Source organism: Anguilla rostrata, chromosome 8, assembly GCF_018555375.3.
Source record: "Anguilla rostrata isolate EN2019 chromosome 8, ASM1855537v3, whole genome shotgun sequence".
Lineage (NCBI taxonomy): Eukaryota > Metazoa > Chordata > Actinopteri > Anguilliformes > Anguillidae > Anguilla > Anguilla rostrata.
In genome coordinates, this window is record NC_057940.1 from 3,793,703 (window position 1) to 3,814,806 (window position 21,104).

Sequence of the window (21,104 nt, forward strand, 5' to 3'; positions counted from 1 at the left end):
GCCCCCAGAGCCGCCTCCAGCCCCGGAGGCCTCGCCTGCTCTGACCCTTCCACGGAGGCTGCCTGCTACACCCAAGTTTCGGGCTGTACTTGTGCCTCGAGCCCCGGAGGGGCCTCCGGAGCCGCCTCAAGCCCCAGGGGAGCCTCCGCAGCCGCCTCGAGTCCCGGGGGGGCCTCCGGAGCCGTCCAGAGCTCCGGAGAGGCCTCCAGAGCCGTCCAGAGCCCCGGAGAGGACAACGGTCCCATCTGTTGTCCCGCAGGGGCCGCCGCAGACTGCTCTGGCCGCCCCGCAGGCTAAGCCGCCTGCCTTGCCCCCTAGCGTTCGTGCTCCCCCTGGCGTTCGTGCTCCCCTGGCGTTCGTGCTCCCCTGGCTCGTGCTCCCTGGCGTTCGTGCTCCCCTGGCGTTCGTGTCTCCCCTAGCGTTCGTGCTCCCCTAGTGTTCTCGCGCCCCCAGTGTCCGTTCTTCCCCTAGTGTTCTTGCTCTCCCTAGTGTCCACACCTTGCCCCTGGCGTTCGTGCTCCCCTGGCGTTCGTGCTCCCCCTAGTGTTCTCGCGCCCCCAGTGTCCGTTCTTTCCCTAGTGTTCTCGCTCCCCTAGTGTCCACACCTTGCCCCTGGCGTTCGTGCTTCCCCTGGCGTTCGTGCTTCCCCTGGCGTTCGTGCTCCCCTGGCGTTTGTGCTTCCCCTAGTGTTCTCACGCCCCCAGTGTCCGTTTTTCCCTAGTGTTCTCGCTCCCCCTAGTGTCCACACCTTGCCCCTGGCGTCGTGCTTCCCTGGCGTTCGTGCTTCCCCTGGCTTTCGTGGTTCCCTAGGTTCTCGCTCCCTAGTGTTCGCCCTTCCCCAGTGATCGTCTCTCCCCCAGTGTCGTCGCTTCCCCCAGTGGTCGCCCTCCCCGGTGTCGGTCCTTCCCCCAGTGATCGTCTCTTCCCGAGTCCGTCTCCCAGTGGTCGCCCTCCCCGGTCGTCGCTCCCCTGGTGTCCATTCTCCCTTTGGTGTTCGTCCTCCCAACCGTGTTCCGTGTGTTCCCCGGCCCCCTGTCTAATTGTCTGCCCGCCTGTTTGTCTGTTGGTCTACCCGTATGTGTGTCAGCCAGTTTGTTGGCCTGTTTGTCTGCCCCCCAAGCCGTAGCCCATCGGCCAACGTGTTTGCCCGCCTGTCTGCCTGTCTGTCAGTGTGCCAGTCCGCGTGTGTTTTGTCTTGTTTGCCTGTGTGTCAGTCCCTATGTCAGTTGTTGGGCTCCCCCCGCCTTCCCTGTCTGCCTGTCCCTTTGTGTGTCCATCGGTGTCGCCGTGTGCCTCCCCGCCTGCTTGTCCCTGTGTCTGTCCTTGTAGGTCTCCCGATTGTGCCAGTATCTGGCAGTCTGTTTCCCCTCAGTCTTGTCCAACCCAGTCCAGTGTTGTTGTGCCCCGTCTCAGTCCTGTCCTGTATGTCTTGCCTTGCCCCTGTCCAAGTCCCCCTGGTTTCCTGAGTCCCCCTGGTTTCCTGAGTCCCCGTGTCGCCCGAGTGCGGGCCCTGAATTTCCCCTGTCGCCCGGAGTGCGGGCCCTGAATTTCCCCGTGTCGCCGGAGTGCGGGCCCTGAATTTCCCGTGTCGCCCGATGTGCGGGCCCTGAGTCTCCCCGTGTCGCCCGATGTGCGGGCCCTGAGTCTCCCCGGTGCGCCCGATGGCGGGCCCTGAGTCTCCCCGTGTCGCCCGATGTGCGGGCCCTGAGTTCTCCCCGTGTCGCCCGATGTGCGGGCCCTGAGTTTCCCCGTGTCGCCGATGTGCGGGCCCTGAGTTTCCCCGTGTCGCCCGATGTGCGGGCCCTGAGTTTCCCCCGTGTCGCCCGATGTGCGGGCCCTGAGTTTCCCCCGTGTCGCCCGATGTGCGGGCCCTGAATTTCCCCGTGTCGCCCGGAGTGCGGGCCCTGAATCTCCCCCGTGTCGCCCGATGTGCGGGCCCTGAGTCTCCCCCGTGTCGCCCGATGTGCGGGCCCTGAGTCTCCCCCGTGTCGCCCGATGTGCGGGCCCTGAGTCTCCCCCGTGTCGCCCGATGTGCGGGCCCTGAGTCTCCCCCGTGTCGCCCGATGTGCGGGCCCTGAATTTCCCCGTGTCGCCCGATGTGCGGGCCCTGAATTTCCCCGTGTCGCCCGATGTGCGGGCCCTGAGTTTCCCGAGTCCTGCGTCCCGTTCCAGTCCTGAGTCCCGTCCTGTTCCTGTCCCGTCCTGTTCCTGTCCCGTCCTGTTCCTGTCCCGTCCTGTTCCTGTCCCGTCCTGTTTCTGCCCTGAGTCCTGTGTCCAGTCCTGTTCCTGTCCAGTCCTGTTTCTGCCCTGAGTCCTGTTTCCAGCCCCAAGTTCCCCTCCAGCCCAGAGTCTTGTTCTTGTTTTGTTCCTGTCCTGCCCAGTCCAGCCCCGAGTCTTGTTCTTGTCTTGTTCCTGTCCTGTCCAGTCCAGCCCTGAGTCTTGTCCTGTCCAGTCGAGTCCTGTTCCTGCCCCAGTTCTGTGTCCAGTCCCTGTTCCTGTCTGAGTCCTGTCTCTAGCCCCCACCCTCTGTTGACTCCCTCCCCGGGTCGGCCTCCTGGGACGTCAGGAGCCGTCCCTTGGGGGGGGGGGTTCTGTCATGGTCCTGTTTTCCTGTCTGTGTTTCCCCTGTTGGGCCGCCAGTTGGCGGCACTTCTGTTTTGTGTCCTGCTCCCCTCCTGTTAATTGTATGATTGTTTCATTGTCTCGTTATCCCATCATTGTTCCCACCTGTGTCTTATCCCCTCCTTCTGTTTGATTGTTTTTGAGTTCACCTGTGTCTTGTTACCCTGTCTATTTAAGTTCTCTGTTCCCTGACTCGGTGCTGGTTCCTTGTGTTTGTTACCTGACTTCATGTTCCTGCCTGCTTGTGTTTGTTCCCGATTTGCGTTTCCTCAGACTCCATTATACCTGCCTGCGTTTTTACTGTTCTTGCTTGTTTCCATGACCGTATTATACCTGCCTGTTTTGTTTGACCTGCCTTGTGCTCTACCTGCTGTGTTCTGCCCTGCCATGTTGTGAGTTCCTCTTGTTTTCTGTTTTATTTAGATATTTTTGAGTTTGTGTTTTGCCCTTCGTGTCCTTTCTGTTCCCTGTTGTTTGCCTTATTTAGATTTTGAGTTTGTGTTTTTGCCCTTCGTGTCCTTTCTGTTCCCTGTTTGTTTGCCTTATTTAGATTTTTTGAGTTTGTGTTTTTGCCCTTCGTGTCCTTTTCTGTTCCCTGTTTGTTTGCCTTTCTGTAAGTAAAGTCTTTGTTAATTTTCTCCCTTTTGAGTTTCGTGTTTTTTTTCCACTCTGCGCCTGGGTCCCAGCACCCGTACCGTCACAGTTACCCAAACTTTCCCTTAAAAAAATATTAGTCTTTATTCTGTAATTTTCCATTATGCATACAAGTCACAGCCTCTTGGAATTTTCAATTTAAGCATACAAGTTACAGCCTCCTGTAATTTTCCATTGTATTCAGGTTACATAGGGGTCACTGTAAAATATTAGTCTTCTAGTACTTTTATTTGGCAATAGAGTTTTATTAGTTTTGGATTATTGTTCTCTGCTGTGTGAGTAAGTGTGGTTTTTTTAAGCCTTCTGCGTTCTCTTGCTTTTTTTCTACAGTTGATATTGTGGTTTCTTGCGTTTCCATAAGCTTAGCTGCAACTACTGATATAGGTTTATTGGATTACATATTGATTATATGAGTGTATAGTCATACATGTGATGTAGTTTTATCATGAAGCATCGAGAGTTTGGAGGAAACAGTTTGATCAGCATTGATGGGAATACCCTAACTTTAACATGTGACACCATCACAATCATGGGGAGTCTCAAAATTTCCCTTCACATACAGTAAATGCATGCAAACACATATAGCCTATACTCTGAAAGAAACACATAGGCATGAATTCAATCATTTTCCCTTTACCATGAATAGAAATACAAGGAAAGAGAATGTCATATTTTTGAATGGAAGTATTTTTAATGGCCTGTTTTACACAACAGACATACTAATTGTTTGTATGTCGGTAGCCTAGTTAAAAACTAGTTATCAGTACAGTACAACTAGTTATCTATACTACTGGTGTAACGTTACATATTGGACCAAATCCCAACGCAGATTTTGGAGTTTAATTCCGGAGTCATCATTATCTGTGCTAACGGTATACCCTCGGTCTGTGTCATACATATGCAAGACCACGGCATGCATTCCAAACATGTTACAATGCACAGATATTTAATTTCTCATGCATTTGGTTTCCAGTGAGGCCATAACTGTGCTGAATTAAAAATGTATTCTTGTGAAGTGAAGAAAGCTGTCTGCCGGGAAATTGTGACTTTCTCAAACAGATAAGCGATTACTGGCCACACCTTTATCTCCAGAGAGAATATAAGGCCAGGTGCACAGAGAGAGGGGCATTCAGAACACCTCTGATCTTCAGCTCTACACCAGCCTGAGACCTCCACCTGTGACCACAACCAGCCACCTACTTTAGCAGGTGAGATCAAGTGCAGAGAAGCCTGTCTTACAGCGTGTCCTTTTAATGAAATGGCAAAGAATGGAAGTGAAAAATATAACTTTTATTGTCATGAATTTTGCATAGTTGAAGTTTGTATTCGACAATTGTGCATGTGAAACAACATGGCAAGTTTCAAAGTTGTAATATTTGAAGTAACTTATGAACTATATATTTAACAAGTATGAAAATATTATTTTTAAATATTTAGGGTGTTTTATTTTTCTGCATAATATATGTTTGCATGTTGAAACCCTGAAAGAGGACAGTCAGCTGAGGAGACCTAGACAGGTACAATGAGAGTGGCACCATGCAGGAATTACCAAGGGGAATAAACTGGGCTTTTATTTTGAAACCAGGGATGAGCAAATTAGAAAAGCAAAGAGGAAAGAAATTTTAAAAATATATATTTATTGCTCACAACTGAGCCTAACTACAGGTAAAACAGTCCCATCTCTTCAGGTGAGCTCAGTGAAGACATTTCAGCACCAGTTAGGATAGCCAGATAGGGGCAGAGCCAGCGGTGGGAAATGTACTGTACTGTAATTGAAATATGTCTCACTGTCTCTCTCTCACACACAAGCAACACATGCACTCACAAACACACACACACATGCACACACACAGACATTCATTCCCTTTCTGTATTTGTTCATGTGTATATATGTGTATGTATTTGTGTGTATATGTGCATGTATGTATTGCATGTTGGTGTATGTGTATATGTGTTTGTAGTTAAGTCTCTCTCTCTCCCTCTCTCTCTCTCTCTCTCTCAGCAGCAGAGATGGGGAACACCATGCATGTGTCCAATGAGACTGCAAGGCCCCTGCGCGTCTACTACAGCAAAGACCCGATCGGAGGCGCTGCCTTGACTATGAAACACGCCTCCAGGGGCTTGATGTTCAAAGAAAACGCTCCTGCCAAATTTGTGCAGATCCCTCCCAAAAGTTACGTCAGCTGTTCCTCAAATCAGCCAATGTATGTCATTGTGTATTACGAGGACTCTGTGCAGATGACAGACAGTGCCTATGTTGACACTGATCACTCTGTTGTTTTCAGTGATGCAGGGAAATGCATGCTCTCAAATGCTGGTCAAATTTCAGTGGATTAGCCTGAAAGACACAGCCAGTGTTACCATGCTGTACCACGCTGTGCAAAAGCTGAAGATCTTTCAGTGACCGAAAGACTTCCACTTATATCACAGCAGACATGATTGGCATTTGGTGGATGGTGTTCAAATATCTGTAAACCTTTCATCTTTTTTTGTTCTGCTGCTTAATAAACTGAAGCAATCACAAAAGCATCTTGTCCTTCTCATGTTCATTTCACAGTCCTGACCTGCCTTCAGTAAGGAAATCTGGAGAAAACTTTGTTCCTTTGTAAAAAGTTGTTGCAGCATTTCAAATTAAAAGTGGTATTTTTTTTACAACAAAGTTGATTTAATCAAGAATGATGTGATAACAGAAAGAACAAACATGCCAAATATTGTTTATAAACATTGTATTATTTATGTTTCATCATTCTGTGTAAAGACATTTTCAAATCGTTTCACATAAGGAACCAAAGGAAATAAATACTATGACAGGAAGCCTCAGTTCAAATGCTTTTTTATCCAGGAAACAAGTTTCCATACCTCCCACCACAGGAGGATTAGGTATTGGCTGGGTAAACCATAGTGTCTTATTCATGTTTCCGCTTTTTACTTAAGAAAAAACGTTGATGTCCACCATCATCTTGTGCCTTAATAACAGCTTAAGAAAGCAGGTGGTTGTGTGAAATAATTAAATTAATCCTGTTCTCTCATCAGACTCACAGTGGGGCATCTTGCCCCTGGAGTGAGTGCTTTCTGTATCTGAGCCACCCAAACAAAGTCATTCTGGGTTTATCTCTGAAAAATATATTAATTTATAAATAAATATTTCTATGAATTATGTTTGTAATTTCTACATTTAAAAAATGTGTTCAAAAAATTAGATACCACACATGTAGACATTCGGGTCAGTGAGAAAACAGGGAGGGGCAGAGGGCATAGAGGGGCTCTGCAGTGATTGGCCCATGGTTCTGTGGCTGCTGATGTCACACCATTACTCTTTCCCCTGCTGCATTTCACTGAAAGTGCCACTAGATGTCAGCATTGACTCACCGTCCCTCAGTGCTTATTGCCTCTGGATTCACCACCTTGGTTCTCCTTTTTTTTGTCACACTTGAAGAAAAACAGATTCTTTCTGTACAAAATTCAGAAAATCCACCACTTCCTCCCCACCTACTCAACCCAGCTCTTAGTCCAGGTGCTGATCATCTCCCATCTGGACTGCTGCCACTCCCTCCTTCCTGGCCTACCAGCCTCCTCCATCAGACCTCTGCAGCTCCTCCAGAACACTGCTGCTTGTCTGATATACTGTATACGCGTCTATTATACACACAGGACTAGTTTTATTACGTCACTGTGATATTTTAATGGATATCACCCACCAGTTGTTTGCCCTCAAGGGTGTTTGTATATGATGGGTGTGGCTATGGCCACGGAACTATATATAATGGGGGTTTTGGGAGCACGGGGGACTGTATTCAGATGATGTACCGTTTGGTCTGAAAGTGCACAGTAAACTCACTGGTTTTATCTGCATATCATTGTTGGACTATTTATTACAAACCAGCTCTCTGCATGGTGTCAGACGGTGGAAATGGCTCAAGGACTGAGACGGAATGATCCTATGGTGTTTGATGAGAATGTCGCGAAGTTGGAAGAAGTTCGAAAAGGAATGGCGGATATACTGCAACGCAGGTTTAGCGGACAAAACAAAGAAAATCCAAGCGTACACTCTGCTAAATCTGGCTGGACTTGATGCGGTTAAAAAGTCAGAGGCTTTTTTTGGGGCGGATGAGAACCAGGAAGACCCAGAGGTACTGTTACAGAAGTTTCAACAAATATGACTCCCGGTAAAGAATGTCATTATGGACAGACAGACGTTTAATACTATCTATCAGTCAATCAAGCTTTATTTATAAAGCACATTTCCGACGGTGGGTGCAACTCAATGTGCTGTACATAAAAAGACAGAAAAAAAACAGGGTGACTGAAGGATATAAAAAAACATTTAAGATCTAAGCACAAAACTAAAATCAAGATTAAAATTAGGGTAAACGGCAGCAGTAAAGAAAGTGGGGCAACAAGAAACACGGCAGACAAATGAGGTCAGATAAATAACAGAGCAAATAGTTTAAAATAAATAAAAACATAAAAATAGTATAAAAACAGAAGTAGTACAAATAAAAATAAAAGTATAAAAAGTAAATCAGGGAGGGTAAGAACCAGGCTAAAACCAGGTTAAAAGACCGTCCAAAAGCCTGACGAATCAATGCAATTCTCTGTCTCAACGTCTTTAAAGACTGTCTCAGAAGTGTGAGTTTGGCGCTGACTGACTGACGAGCTCATACGAGACCGCATTGTATGTGGCATACAGAGTGATACAGTGCGCAAACAATTACTTCGTGAGAAAAATTTGACTTTAGAGTCCGCTATCAACCTCTGCATGCTGAACGAGCAATCTGAGAGGGGAACGAAAGAAGTGAGGAGAGAGACAGAGGTGTGCGCCATTCAAGCCCTGCGCTGTTCAAATTGTGATGGTTCACATCCTCCTGAGAGATCCAAATGCGTTAAATTTAACAAGCATTGCAACAACTGCGGCAGGATAAATCAGACTGAGACTGAAGCCACTGAATGCGTTTCTGCAATGGTAGCTGCAAGTAAAAAGGATGGCAAAGTTTGATTGTGCATAGACCCTGTCCATTTGAATAAGGCATTGTTGCAGGCACACCACCCCATGGAAACTATACAGCAGGTCATTGCAGATACGCCGGACACTAAAGCATCCACTCAATGCCAAGTGTGGATTCTGGCAGATTCCACTTGAAGAAAACTCTTCCAAAGTAACCACTTTCATGTCTGCAATAGGACGGTACAGGTTCCTCCATATGCCGTACGGCATTTCAGCTGGCAGCGAAGTGTTCCAGAGGACAACGGAGCAGCTGTTTGCTGGGCAGCCATGCGAAATCCTGGTTGATGATATCCTGGTGTGGGGCCGCAATAGGGAGGAGCATGACAAGCGGTTGAAGCAGGTACTGGATAGAGCCAGAGCTGTACATTTAAAGCTCAACTTGGAAAAATGCAAGTTCGGAGTCCAGGAGGTTCCATGTTAGGGATGTGACGGTATACCGGTATGACGGTAGACGGTAAAATTCAAATGTGAAATAGTACTATCATAAACGTAATGTAATACCGTGATGGTAAATCACGTGACAAAAGCTATTTTCATGAGGGGAATTTTTTTTTTCAACCATTACCCTAATAAATTATCTAAATAACCCATATTAAATAATATACTGGACCTGGGGTGTCTGCTAGTGTCGTTTAATGTCACCACCTCTTTGGCAGTGTTTCAGACCGTAGCCAGGAACAGCAGGGAAACGTCGGCGCTAATTTAGCCAATTTGGTAACTTGAGATGGCGACTATCAAATAAAAAAACACAACAAATCCCACAACGTAAAGTGACAGGGCACATACTGTATTTCTAACAGTAGTCCTTGCGTTGTTTTGTTTACAACGCGACTGCGCAAGTATAGACGGCTCCTTCGCTTTTCCCAACCCTGTAGGTAGCCGTTATTAGCTAGCTACAGCGTCGCCAGGTGTACGATAATTATCGTATTTGTACCATAATTTTACCCTCTGTACGATCATAAAATGCCAAAAAGTGCCCAAATGTACGATACTCTCGCCATTTCACAAAAAAAGTGTATGAATTTACTAAATCCCCTGGCTGCTGATTCAGGATCCGGTTTGCACTGTCACAAATCTGATCCGAGATCTGTATTTAGGGGCGAAGTCATTTAAAAACGCAGGTTGCATCTTTCCGGCCAATCATTATGCTTGACGCATGATGTGCGTGCACCCACGGGATCGAGCAGCTGCACGGCTGCCGTTCTCCTGCTCGTTCTTTCTGATGTGAAACGTAAGCTAGCTTGCTACCTACAAATTACCAGCGATGTTATTTTTTTCATTCATGTAAAAAAACTAGCAAAATGAGTGCCAAGGAGTCAGGCGAAGGCAGGGGAGAGGCAAAGAGAAAGTCGTCGGAAGAACTGAGGTTGAAGTTGACATTCTGTAATCCTGCTCAATTTAGCATTGGCATTGCCAAATGTTAAAACAATAAATAAATAATTTTAAATGCAGCACAATTTTAAAACGTTACATTTTTTACACATTTTAAGATAAATTATTGGTAAAACATTTAATTGCTTTGCCAAAAGTAATGTTCTACATTTCAGCAAGATTGAAGAATGATATATTATATATTAATATAAATACAATATGTTACAAAATATGTTACACAAGCGCTAATACACATTTCAATGTTATGCTAAAAACCTAGTGAAAATGGTACATTAAAGAACATTTGGTACAGTTATGAACATTCTAATCACATATTTGTGATTTTTTACTTTAATGGGTCTATTAAAATCACCAGATCTGATGGCCATTTTGTGTTCTATGCAGACTATGAGGCTTTGTATGCATGCAGGTTTACAAGGATAAGTCAGCATGAAATAACATGCATGGACCTGCAGATGACTAACTTTTCAGATTGTTTAAAATACTTTGTCACAACATGCACAGACACTACATGGGAACACAGGGCCGGCCCGTGGCATGTTTAGGGCCACGACCGCTAGGGGGGGCCACACGATCCAATGTTTACCTAAGGTAAATAACGTTATTTTCGTAATTACATTATTCATCCCCTATCGCAGAATTAACTGTATAAATTGGAACGGCAACAGAACAGTGTATAACAATGCAATGTATGAAGGATTTTACCAAGAGAGCCCCCCCCCCCTCGTTGTTTAGGGTTACCAAAATCCTAGGGCCGGCCCTGTAGGAAGATCAGCGCAAAATTCCCGTGAACCCTTTCACACACAAACTGCAGGATGTCCGATAATTGTCTGATAAATTCCTCCGAAAAATAATTAGGAAATGGCTACAAAAATGAGCATGTAAACCCTTCCACAGGTTGTTTCGTTGTAATACAATAGCAAGAGGGAAAGCCACTCTCCAAAAATCACTTCTGTGCATACTCTGGACAAATACCTATTCTTGATTTGGCTCTGTACTACAAATACAATTGTTATGATTGTGTAACCAATAATAGAATCAATAAGCAATGTCAACATGAGATTGAACTGCATAGGCAGTATGCAAGTGTGTGAGCATGGACTTTGCAGATGCAGTGTACATAGCATAGATCACAGAGGCAGTTTAGTGTACATAGCATAGCTCATAGAGGCAGTGCAGTGTACATAGAATATAGCTCATAGAGGTAGTTTAGTGTACATAGCATAGCTCATAGAGGCAGTTTAGTGTACATAGAATAGCTCATAGAGGCAGTACAGTGTACATAGAATATAGCTCATAGAGGCAGTTTAGTGTACATAGCATAGCAGGTAGAGGCAGTGGTGAGTGTGAAGGCGAACCCTTTTGTCTTATGTCAGTCAGCAGTTGTAATTAGCCCATGGGGGGTACTGGTGTCTTCCCATAATGTGGCCTGTCAAAGCAAGGTGGGACCCTATCTCTCTCAGAGAGCTACAGCGCAGCTGCCTCTGCTGAACACTGTACAACTGTGTGTGTGTGTGTGTGTGTGTGTGTGTGTGTGTGCGTGCGTATGTTTTGATAAGAGAAATGCTTTCACAAGCACAAACAAATATTGATACAGCATATTAAATACATTGACACAGCATAACGTTATAATTCTACACTGATGACTTATACAACTGTTGTTTCCATGCTGATGAATCGTAACGTTACAGCTCTCAATTATAACGATTACATATTTGAGCGACTGCGATTTAAAGTCATGGGTTGCTTTCGCAGTATGCTTCGGGTCATTGTCCATCTGCACTGTGAAGCACCGTCCAATGAGTTTTGAAGCATTTGGCTGAATCTGAGCACATAATATAGCCCTATACACTTCATAATTCATTCTGCTGCTTTTGTCAGCAGTCACATCATCAATAAATACAAGGAAACCAGTTCCAGTGGCAGCCATACATGCCCACGCTATAACACTACCTCCACCATGCTTCACAGATGAGGTGGTATGCTTTGGGTAATGGGCAGTATCTTCCCTTCTCCATACTCTTCTCTTCACATCATTCTGGTACAAGTTGACCTGTGTCTCATCGGTCTATAGGATGTTGTTCCAGAACTGTACAGGCTTTTTTAGATGTTTTTTGGCAAACTCTAATCTGGTCTTCCTGTTTTTTTTAGGCTTACCAATGGTTTAATTCTTGTAGTAAACCCTCTGTATTTAGTCTGGTGAAGTCTTCTCTTGATTGTTGACTTGGCCACACCTAATATTTTTGCTATTTCTCTGATGCATTTTTTTTTTGTTCAGCCTAATGATGGCTTGCTTCACCGACAGTGACAGTTCTTTGGACTTCAAATTGAGAGTTAACAGCAACAGATTCCAAATGCAAATGCCACACATGAAATCAATTCTAGACCTTTTATCTGCTTACTAGTAAATGAAATAATGAGGGAATAACACACACCTGGCCATGGAACAGCTGAGCAGCCAATTGTCCAATTACCTTACCTAATGGGGCGATATAGCTCAGGAGGTAAGACCGATTGTCTGGCAGTCGGAGGGTTGCCGGTTCAAACCCCGCCCTGGGCATGTCGAAGTGTCCTTGAGCAAGACACCTAACCCCTAACTGCTCTGGCGAATGAGAGGCATCAATTGTAAAGCGCTTTGGATAAAAGCGCTATATAAATGCAGTCCATTTACCTTTGGTCCCTTAAAAAGGGGGTGACCACATATAAAAAGTGCTGTAATTCCTACACCGTTCATCCGATTGGGATGTAAATACCTTCAAATGAAAGCTGAAGGTCTGCACTTTGAGCGTCATTTAATTTCAACTCCAATATGCTGTGGTAGACAGCTAAAATAACAAAAACTTTGTCAATGTCCAAATATTTATGGACCTGACTGTATGTGCAATTTAGATTCTCCAGTTAGCTTACCTTAGCTTAGATTCTCCAATTAGCTTAGGAGGAAACCGGAGTACCTGGAGGACACCCACGTGGACACGGGGAGAACATGCAGACTCCACACAGAAAGGCACAGGAGAGATTTGAACCCAGGACCTCTTTGGACATTCTGTAATCCTGCTCAATTTAGCATTGGCATTGCCAAATGTTAAAACAATAAATAAATAATTTTAAATGCAGCAAAATTTTAAAATGTTACATTTTTTACACATTTTAAGATAAATTATTGGTAAAACATTTAATTGCTTTGCCAAAAGTAATGTTCTACATTGCAGCAAGATTGAAGAATGATATATTATATATTAATATAAATACAATATGTTACAAAATATGTTACACAAGCGCTAATACACATTTCAATGTTATGCTAAAAACCTAGTGAAAATGGTACATTAAAGAACATTTGGTACAGTTATGAACATTCTAATCACATATTTGTGATTTTTTACTTTAATGGGTCTATTAAAATCACCAGATCTGATGGCCATTTTGTGTTCTATGCAGACTATGAGGCTTTGTATGCATGCAGGTTTACAAGGATAAGTCAGCATGAAATAACATGCATGGACCTGCAGATGACTAACTTTTCAGATTGTTTAAAATACTTTGTCACAACATGCACAGACACTACATGGGAACACAGGGCCGGCCCGTGGCATGTTTAGGGCTACGACCGCTAGGGGGGGCCACACGATCCAATGTTTACCTAAGGTAAATAACGTTATTTTCGTAATTACATTATTCATCCCCTATCGCAGAATTAGTGGTATAAATTTTAAATGGAACGGCAACAGAACAGTGTATAACAATGCAACGTATGAAGGATTTTACCAAGAGAGCCCCCCCCCCTCGTTGTTTAGGGTTACCAAAATCCTAGGGCCGGCCCTGTAGGAACATCAGCGCAAAATTCCCGTGAACCCTTTCACACACAAACTGCAGGATGTCCGATAATTGTCTGATAAATTCCTCAGAAAAATTATAAGGAAATGGCTACAAAAATGAGCATGTAAACCCTTCCACAGGTTGTTTCGTTGTAATACAATAGCAAGAGGGAAAGCCACTCTCCAAAAATCACTTCTATGCATACTTTGGACAAATACCTATTTTTTCTTGATTTGGCTCTGTACTACACAATTTTAGATTTGTAATCTAGCAATTCACATGGTTAAACTGCACATTCCCAGCTTTTATTGAAGGACATTTTTTATACCCCATGTAGAAATGACAGCAGGTTTAATACACAGGCCCCCCATTTTATAATGTCTGGGACATATTAACCCTTGTGTAGTCTTAACATTCTGTATACTCCCCTTGTCCTAAGGGTCGAAAGTGAATGAATTCAACTACAAAATACTAATCTGTTCCCATTTTTTGAACCATTGCCCCCCACCCACAAGGTGTATAAACAACAACAATAAATAAGAATACAATAAGATAATAGATACAAAACAAAAACGTGAAGAACATAAATTAATCAACTCTAATTAGCACATGTAGGACAGTATGCAAGGTGTGCTTGAGGCATGACAGCATATCACAGAGGCAGTTGTACATAGCATAGCTCAAGAGGCAGTTTAGTGTACATAGCATAGCTCATAGAGGCAGTTTAGTGTACATAGTATAGCTCATAGAGGCAGTTTAGTGTACATAGCATTTACTCATAGAGGCAGTCTAGTCTACATAGCATAACTCATAGAGGTAGTTTAGTGTACATAGCATAAGTCATAGAGGCAGTGCAGTGTACATAACATAGCTCATAGAGGCAGTTTAGTGTACATAGCATAGCTCATAGAGGCAGTGCAGTGTACGATAGATGTAGCTCATAGAGGTAGCTTTAGTGTACATAGCTAGCTCATAGAGCAGTTAGTACATAGAATAGCTCATAGAGGCAGTACAGTGTACATAGAATATGGCTCATAGAGCAGTTTGGGTGTACTAGCACTTAGCAGGTAGAGGCAGTGGTGTGTGAACGTGAACCCTGTTGTCTTGTCGTCACGCAGCTTTAATTAGCCATAGTACTGGTGTCTTCATAATGTGGCCTGTCAAGCAGGTGGACCCTATCTTCCAGAGAGCTACAAGCGCACTAGCCTCTCTTGACACTGTACAACTGTGTGTGTGTGCGCGTGTGTGTGTGTGTGTTTATGTGTGTGTGTGCGTGCGTGTGTGTGTGCGTGTGCGAAATCTCGCACCTCTCCCCACCCCTCCCTAGCCTATAGTTTAGCTCAATATACCTAGTTAGGCTAATACGATCACGTTAGTTTTTATTTGGCAGGATTGTTTTTGTCTGATTCTGATTAGGCAAATGTGATTTCAGTGCTAGTTTGTATTTGGCAGGATTGTTTGTTTGTTTGCTGAACAGGTTACTCTACAGAGTTGGAGTCCTGATCTATGTGGTCACTTCTGGCACTACGATCTTTACTTAACTCTAGTATGTTTCTTTTGCACCTCTGCACCTTGAACTAATGCACTTGTTGTACGTCGCTCTGGATAAGAGCGTCTGCTAAATGCTTGTAATGTAATGTAATGTAATGTGTGTGTATGTGTGTGTGTGTGTGTGTGTGAGACTGAGGGAGTGTGTGTGTGTGTGTATGTGGGTGTGCGAGCGTGTGTGTGTGTGTGCGTATGTCTGTGTGTGTGCGTGTGTGTGTGTGTGTGTGTGTGAGAGAGAGACTGTGGGAGTGTGTGTGTGGGTGTGCGTGCGTGCGTATGTGTGTGTGCGTGTGTGTGTGTGTGTGTGTGTATGTGTTAGTGTGTGTGTGAGTGTGGGAGTGTATGTGTGTGTGTGTGTCTTCGTGGTTTTTGTGGTGTGTAAATAATTTTATAACTGCCGGGTCAAAAATGACCCTAAGACAATCTTTGTACCCTGGTGGTGTACAGCTTTCATGGAAATATTCACCCACAAATACAATAAAATGAGATGAACTGTGAGGGCTTCAGAGCTTCAGTCTCCATTCAGGTGTTCATCAGCAGTGAACCTTCGGCTGACGGACAGTTTAATGTGTTAATACAGGCAGCAGTGTGATTTCATAAGAAAACTAAATGTACACACAGGAGGCATGACTTGGTAATAGATGATGTGAACCCTATGACCAGAAAAAATGATTTTTAGATGATCAGGTCAAAGCTTTTTAATGCATAAGATACAGCCTACTTAATGAAGACAAAGGGTTTTATTCTTTCTCATCATACTTTTTTGCTTCTTTCATTTCACCGGAATGCTGATATAAATCAAGTATTACTTCAGTTTCCAATGCTGTCCTGTTGAATTCAACACTTTTGAATTCATTTTGCAATGTGACACAAGTGGAACTAACTCCAACAGCAATCAAAACAGACACTATCTCAACTCGGAAACACACCCACTTCACTAAAACACACCCACAAGTTATTATTGTGTCATGATACTGCTGGTCCTATCAGGGTTAACTCATGCACAACTACTTTATTTTCTGTTGATTTGATTGGTTAGAGTTTGTCTGTTCATTGTCTCACAAGCGCATGAATACACAAATCACACCTTACAATTCACAATGCATTCTAATCAGAGCTGCACTACTGTGAAGACTGAACAACTGAACTAACAAGATGACCGTAAGTATGCAGCATTTTGGATTTTTAAAACAGCTGAAAAAGACACAATCGAATGCTGCAAATGATGCTCTAATATCTACGGCCAAAGAGATAGTTAGTTTAAGAGTCAGTGTATGGAATGCAGATAAATTTGCAGATCTTCACGTGCGCATGATCACAAGAGAAATGCTTTGACCATAAATTTTCTTGTTTTTTCTGTATTCTGTTTTAAACAGAATTCAGGGGTGAACAACATATCCTTCATGCCAGGAATGAAACTGTGGGTCAAAGGTGCCTTTCATTTCAATCCACAAAGGTGAGTCATTGGTGCACATTGGCCTTTAATTTATTAGAAAGCCTTCTAAGGGCAGCATTAAAACTGGATCTCTGATAATGATGTAAATGTTACATTTGGGCAACGACCCCTTTTTCCAGTGTGTAACACAAGTCTCCAATCCTGCCGTGCATCTGTGAGTCATTGGTGCCTCTGTCTCTATTAGCACTGTTAACACTCTTACTGAACCTCTTGCCGTCTTCATCCTTGATCATCCATCATCCATCCCTTGTGTGGCTCTTTTTCTCTCTCAGATTCTCCATCAATGTGGGCCAAGACGAACAAAACATTGCGCTGCACTGTGACGAGCGCTTCGGATATGGCTGTTCCGGCCCTGTCATTGTCTTGAACTCCCGGGAAAATAACGAGTTTGGTGAAGAAGTGAGAGAGAGAAACTTCCCTTTCCAGCCGGAGCAGGAGTTTGAGGTGAGGCCTCGGACAGGGAGACACTGAGTCACTAAAAGGAGACTTCATCCAGTCCTCTGTAAAGTCCTGTGTAAAGTTGACCAGCCTGCAATTTGGGATCGGGATCATGGGGGCACTGGTGGTCAATACCCCCCCCCCCCCACAAATAGGCACTTGTGCCCCCCCAAACATAGATTGAGATCACAATTTTTCCACACCTATTTGGCGATCGAAACAATTTGAATGTGTACAGAGTTGTTCCATATCTTGTTCATGCAATGTGAATGACGTTTGCAAAGTCAAGAGTATAGGACTCCTTAAACTTAAATGCGTGCCCGTCCTAAATACCCTGGTGCCAACCCTACTGCAAGTGCTAAATGAAAAGGGGAAGGGCAGTGCAATTCCCTGGTAGGACACTGCTGTTGTACCCTTGTACTGCATTGCTTAAATATAATTGGATAAAGTTTAAATGCTATGTAAAATGGATGAGAGCGTCTGCTAAATTCCTGTAATATGTTCAGATGAGAGTTCACCCAGAAATCTTCAGCCACCATTCTCAGAAAATTTACCCTTCAAAATCCTTTCTACCCTTCGGGCAGAAATATTGTTCCAAAATATTCCAGTCAAATCATTCCACTCTTCCTTCATTCCTTCAGTTATGTTCTTTATCCAAGACCAATTATGTAAAATATATTTTTACAGCAATGGAAATAAATATCAATAATATAAATGAAGATCAAGTTCTGCATCATATAGATTTGAGGTTTATTCATTTGTTATTACTCACAACATCATTGTTTTTCACTGCAGTCGTAGTGTGTTCTGTGTGAAGTGGACTGTGTTAACTTTCTTCTTTGGTAACTTAACTCTCCTGCCTTCTCTCACCAACCCCATTTTAACTTTCTTATGATTTCTTCTTCTGTCTTATAGGTGACCATTGCCATCACCGACAACACATTTCACATTATACTACCCGGTAACCAAGTTTTGGTGTTTCCCGACCGTCTGCCTGGCCTATCACGTAATAAAATTTGGGTTGAAGGAGATGCCACAATCCATGGAATAAGTTTAAGATAAAGACCAACCAGGAGGTGCGAGAATTTCTGGCTCCTGATTGGCTGTTCTGCTTCGGCTTCCCGCCACCTTCCTACAGCTGCGCTATGGCTGCACTTAGTCCCTCCCAGACATCAGTGCCTTTAATCTTGTGCTTCTCTGCAACATTTAACAGACCCCCTCTGGCATCTGTCCAAACTCACTGAGTGTGAGAATCAGTACAGCTTCAATAATAAATCTCTATCATGAGCAAATCTCATCATGGTGTCTGTGTGTGGCTGTTCATTGGGGGGTGGGGGGGTCCAGTTCTTTCTACAGACCTTGTGTATGAACATATTTTAAGGGTCACAAATGCACTCCTTAGTCAGAACTTGAATGTGTTCTGCAGAATTTTCTAGCCTAGACATTCCAAGGGCAAGATGCCCCACTGCTAGTCTGACAGGAGAAGCAGGCTTCCTTAAACCACTTTGACAAGCACCTGCCCTGAAATTAAGGCAAAGAATTAAGGTGGACATTTACTTTTTTCCAAATATATTAGAGGAAACAATAATAAGACTTAATGGTTTTCCAGCCAAAACCTAATCCTCCTATGGTGGGAAGTATAAAAACTTTGCTGCCTGTTGGATAAAAAAGTATAAGAACTCTCAATAACTTAAGCTTCCAGTATTTCTTTCCTTTGGTTCTTTATGTGAAACTATGGGTAGGAAAAGTGTGGTAATCTCTACATTGCGTAACCAAAACGTATATCAATGCCCTTAGCATGCTAGCATGCTAGTTCAAAGGAAAATTTTGCACCTCACCAGTTTAAGAAAGATGGATAAAGGAGGAAGAAAGTGAGGACAAGAGGAGGATGACCTATTATTTTCATGGGTAAAAAAAATTCTCAGCATTAATGACACTCAATAAACTTATATTATGTAAAAGCTTGCATAAATAGTGTACATTCTTTTTAAAACATTGTTTTCAAATCGCACATTGTTCCCAAAGAAGGACGGACACGTAATGTCCCTGACACATATTATTAAGACAGGTCTATGGGTCCCATCCAAGACCATGACATACTGATATACAGGCTACAGAAGTACCCAATCACAAAGCTGTTCTGTCGGAGGGCAGTAAGGACACGAGCTTAGCAGTAACTGATGACGGTCCATATTTTAAACCCACTTACAGAAGGAGTCAAACAGCCTATACTTTTAACATTTCGATATGTTGCAACATCACAGTGCAGTTACAGCACAAAAAAGTTGTGCCTGCCGCTTATATTGCGAATTTCCTGGCACTGGCACCCCCTGCTGGAAAATGGCTAGAGAGGCAGCAGTGATACTGTACGGGTTGGTGCTGTGTGTGATATTCTACAGGTGCGTGCCGGTGCGCGCGCGCGCGCGTCTGTGTGAGCATGCATACATGAGTAGAGTATGGGGAGCAACTGTGAGGTGAATCTGGAGTGAGAATACTTTTATAAATTGATTAAATTAATGTTACATATCACCGAAAATATTTCCCCACTTGACCGTTTAAGAATGCAAATGGCGCGGTTTTTAAGCACCTTCGTGTGAGTCAATAAGAGTCTAAGCCTGTCCATCACTTTATGGTCACAGTTATTGCCCATTTCTTCCACATCCTCTTCAGCAAAGCCAGCGCTCACAAGTAATAACGTGTTCTCAATAAAGTGGGGTCCACTTCTCTCTTGTGGTCACATATACATGCTACACCATTTGTTCCCAGTTCAAGCAACGCAGGAACTCACCAAGACAACAAACACTTCGCTGAAAAAAGTAAAAGTTTATGGTAATCACACTGGCCAGCGGGAAGGGCACTGAAACACAAAACAAGTTCACGGTACAGCAACCCTCCCCGCACTGATCTTCTAGCCTGGTTTAAATACCCATCCTATCTGTGAAGTCCTATCTCTTTTTTCCCTAATGATGTCTGTTTTGTACATAAACAACCTGTGCCCATTAGTGTTGCCTGATATTGTATGGATGGCATAACTACTTCCAGAAAGAAAAACTCCGAACCCATCGATGCCTGTCAGAAATCATGTTGCTTTTGATTTTAAGTTTGAAGACAGTTTTTGACATTAAATTGAAGTCACTGATTGGAATTGTTTATGTCTATATAGATAATGGCCGTTGAGGTCTGATAGTTGAAATCTACATTTCTAGAAACAGTCCCAGTTTCAAGCAGAAAACCAGTGTGGTGCGATTTGGTTTTGATGCATGGAAAATATTTTGCCTGAAATTGGAGAGTGACTGGCTGGATTTAACAACTGTCAGCAAATATCACCTCTATTGTTAGAAGCAGAAGTAAACTTCCATGTTTTTTTAGAGGTTTAAAGTACAGTAGGTACACTGGATTACCTCCTAACATATTCATGTTTGGTCTATTTGATAATAGGCTAAGACCATGAATCTAATAATATTATCATTATTAGGAAACTTTAACACGTAAATTTGCTGGCTTTCTGTCAGGACTCATGGGGGATACGGACCCAAAAGCAGAGGGACAAAACTCACAAATCCAAAATGGGAGGGGAACAAAAGACTTTACTGACAAAAAGGCAAACAGACAGGGAACAGAAAAGGCCACGATGGGCAAAAACACAAACTCAAAAAATATCTAAATAAAACAGAAAATAAGAGGAACTCACAAACACGGGCAGGGCAGAACACGGGCAGGCAGAGCACAAGGGCAGGTACAAATGGTCTGAGCAAACATACGTAGGAACAAACACAAGGAACCAGCACCCGAGTCAAGGGTACAAAGAACTTAAATGCACAGGGGGTAACAAGACACAGGTGAACTCAAAAAACAATCAAACCAGAAGAGGGGATCACAAGACACAGGTGGGAACAATGATGGAATAACGAGACAATTGAAAACAATCATACAATTAACAGGGGGGAGCAGGACACAAAACAGAAGTGCCGCCATCTGGCGGCCCAACAAGGGAAACACAGACAGGAAAACACAGAACCATGACAGTACCCCCCCCCAAGGGACGGCTCCTGATGTCCCAGGAGGCCGACCCGGGGAGGGAGTGAACAGAGGGTGGGAGCTGGAGACAGGACTCGGGACTGGGACGAGACGAGACCGGACTCAGGACTGGGACAGGACAGAGGGGGAACTCGG

At 43.9% G+C, this 21,104-nt stretch overlaps 1 protein-coding gene and 1 long non-coding RNA gene across 8 annotated transcripts in view; both read left to right on the top strand.

Annotated features, from left to right (window-relative positions):
- Positions 1-4,316: 4,316 nt before the first annotated feature.
- On the top strand, positions 4,317-5,802 carry LOC135260331 (uncharacterized). Its single transcript, XR_010331528.1, has 2 exons — positions 4,317-4,484; positions 5,279-5,802. It is a non-coding gene; the product is annotated as an uncharacterized LOC135260331 (long non-coding RNA).
- Positions 5,803-7,054: 1,252 nt separating this feature from the next.
- The window catches only part of LOC135260565 (congerin-2-like), a 29,847-nt gene continuing 15,797 nt past the window's right edge, over positions 7,055-21,104 (top strand). Inside the window, exons 1-5 of one of the 7 annotated variants that reach the window (XM_064345891.1) lie at positions 7,055-7,442; positions 8,458-8,621; positions 16,414-16,493; positions 16,766-16,937; positions 17,847-18,228. In XM_064345891.1, coding sequence (XP_064201961.1) covers positions 7,433-7,442; positions 8,458-8,621; positions 16,414-16,493; positions 16,766-16,937; positions 17,847-17,993 — 573 coding nt within the window. In that variant the 5' untranslated portion in view covers positions 7,055-7,432 and the 3' untranslated portion in view covers positions 17,994-18,228. Of the gene's footprint in view, positions 8,622-14,679; positions 16,199-16,413; positions 16,494-16,765; positions 16,938-17,846; positions 18,229-21,104 lie in introns of those variants that run through there. The other 6 variants (XM_064345892.1, XR_010331664.1, XR_010331663.1 and 3 more) reach the window with 6 other exon arrangements.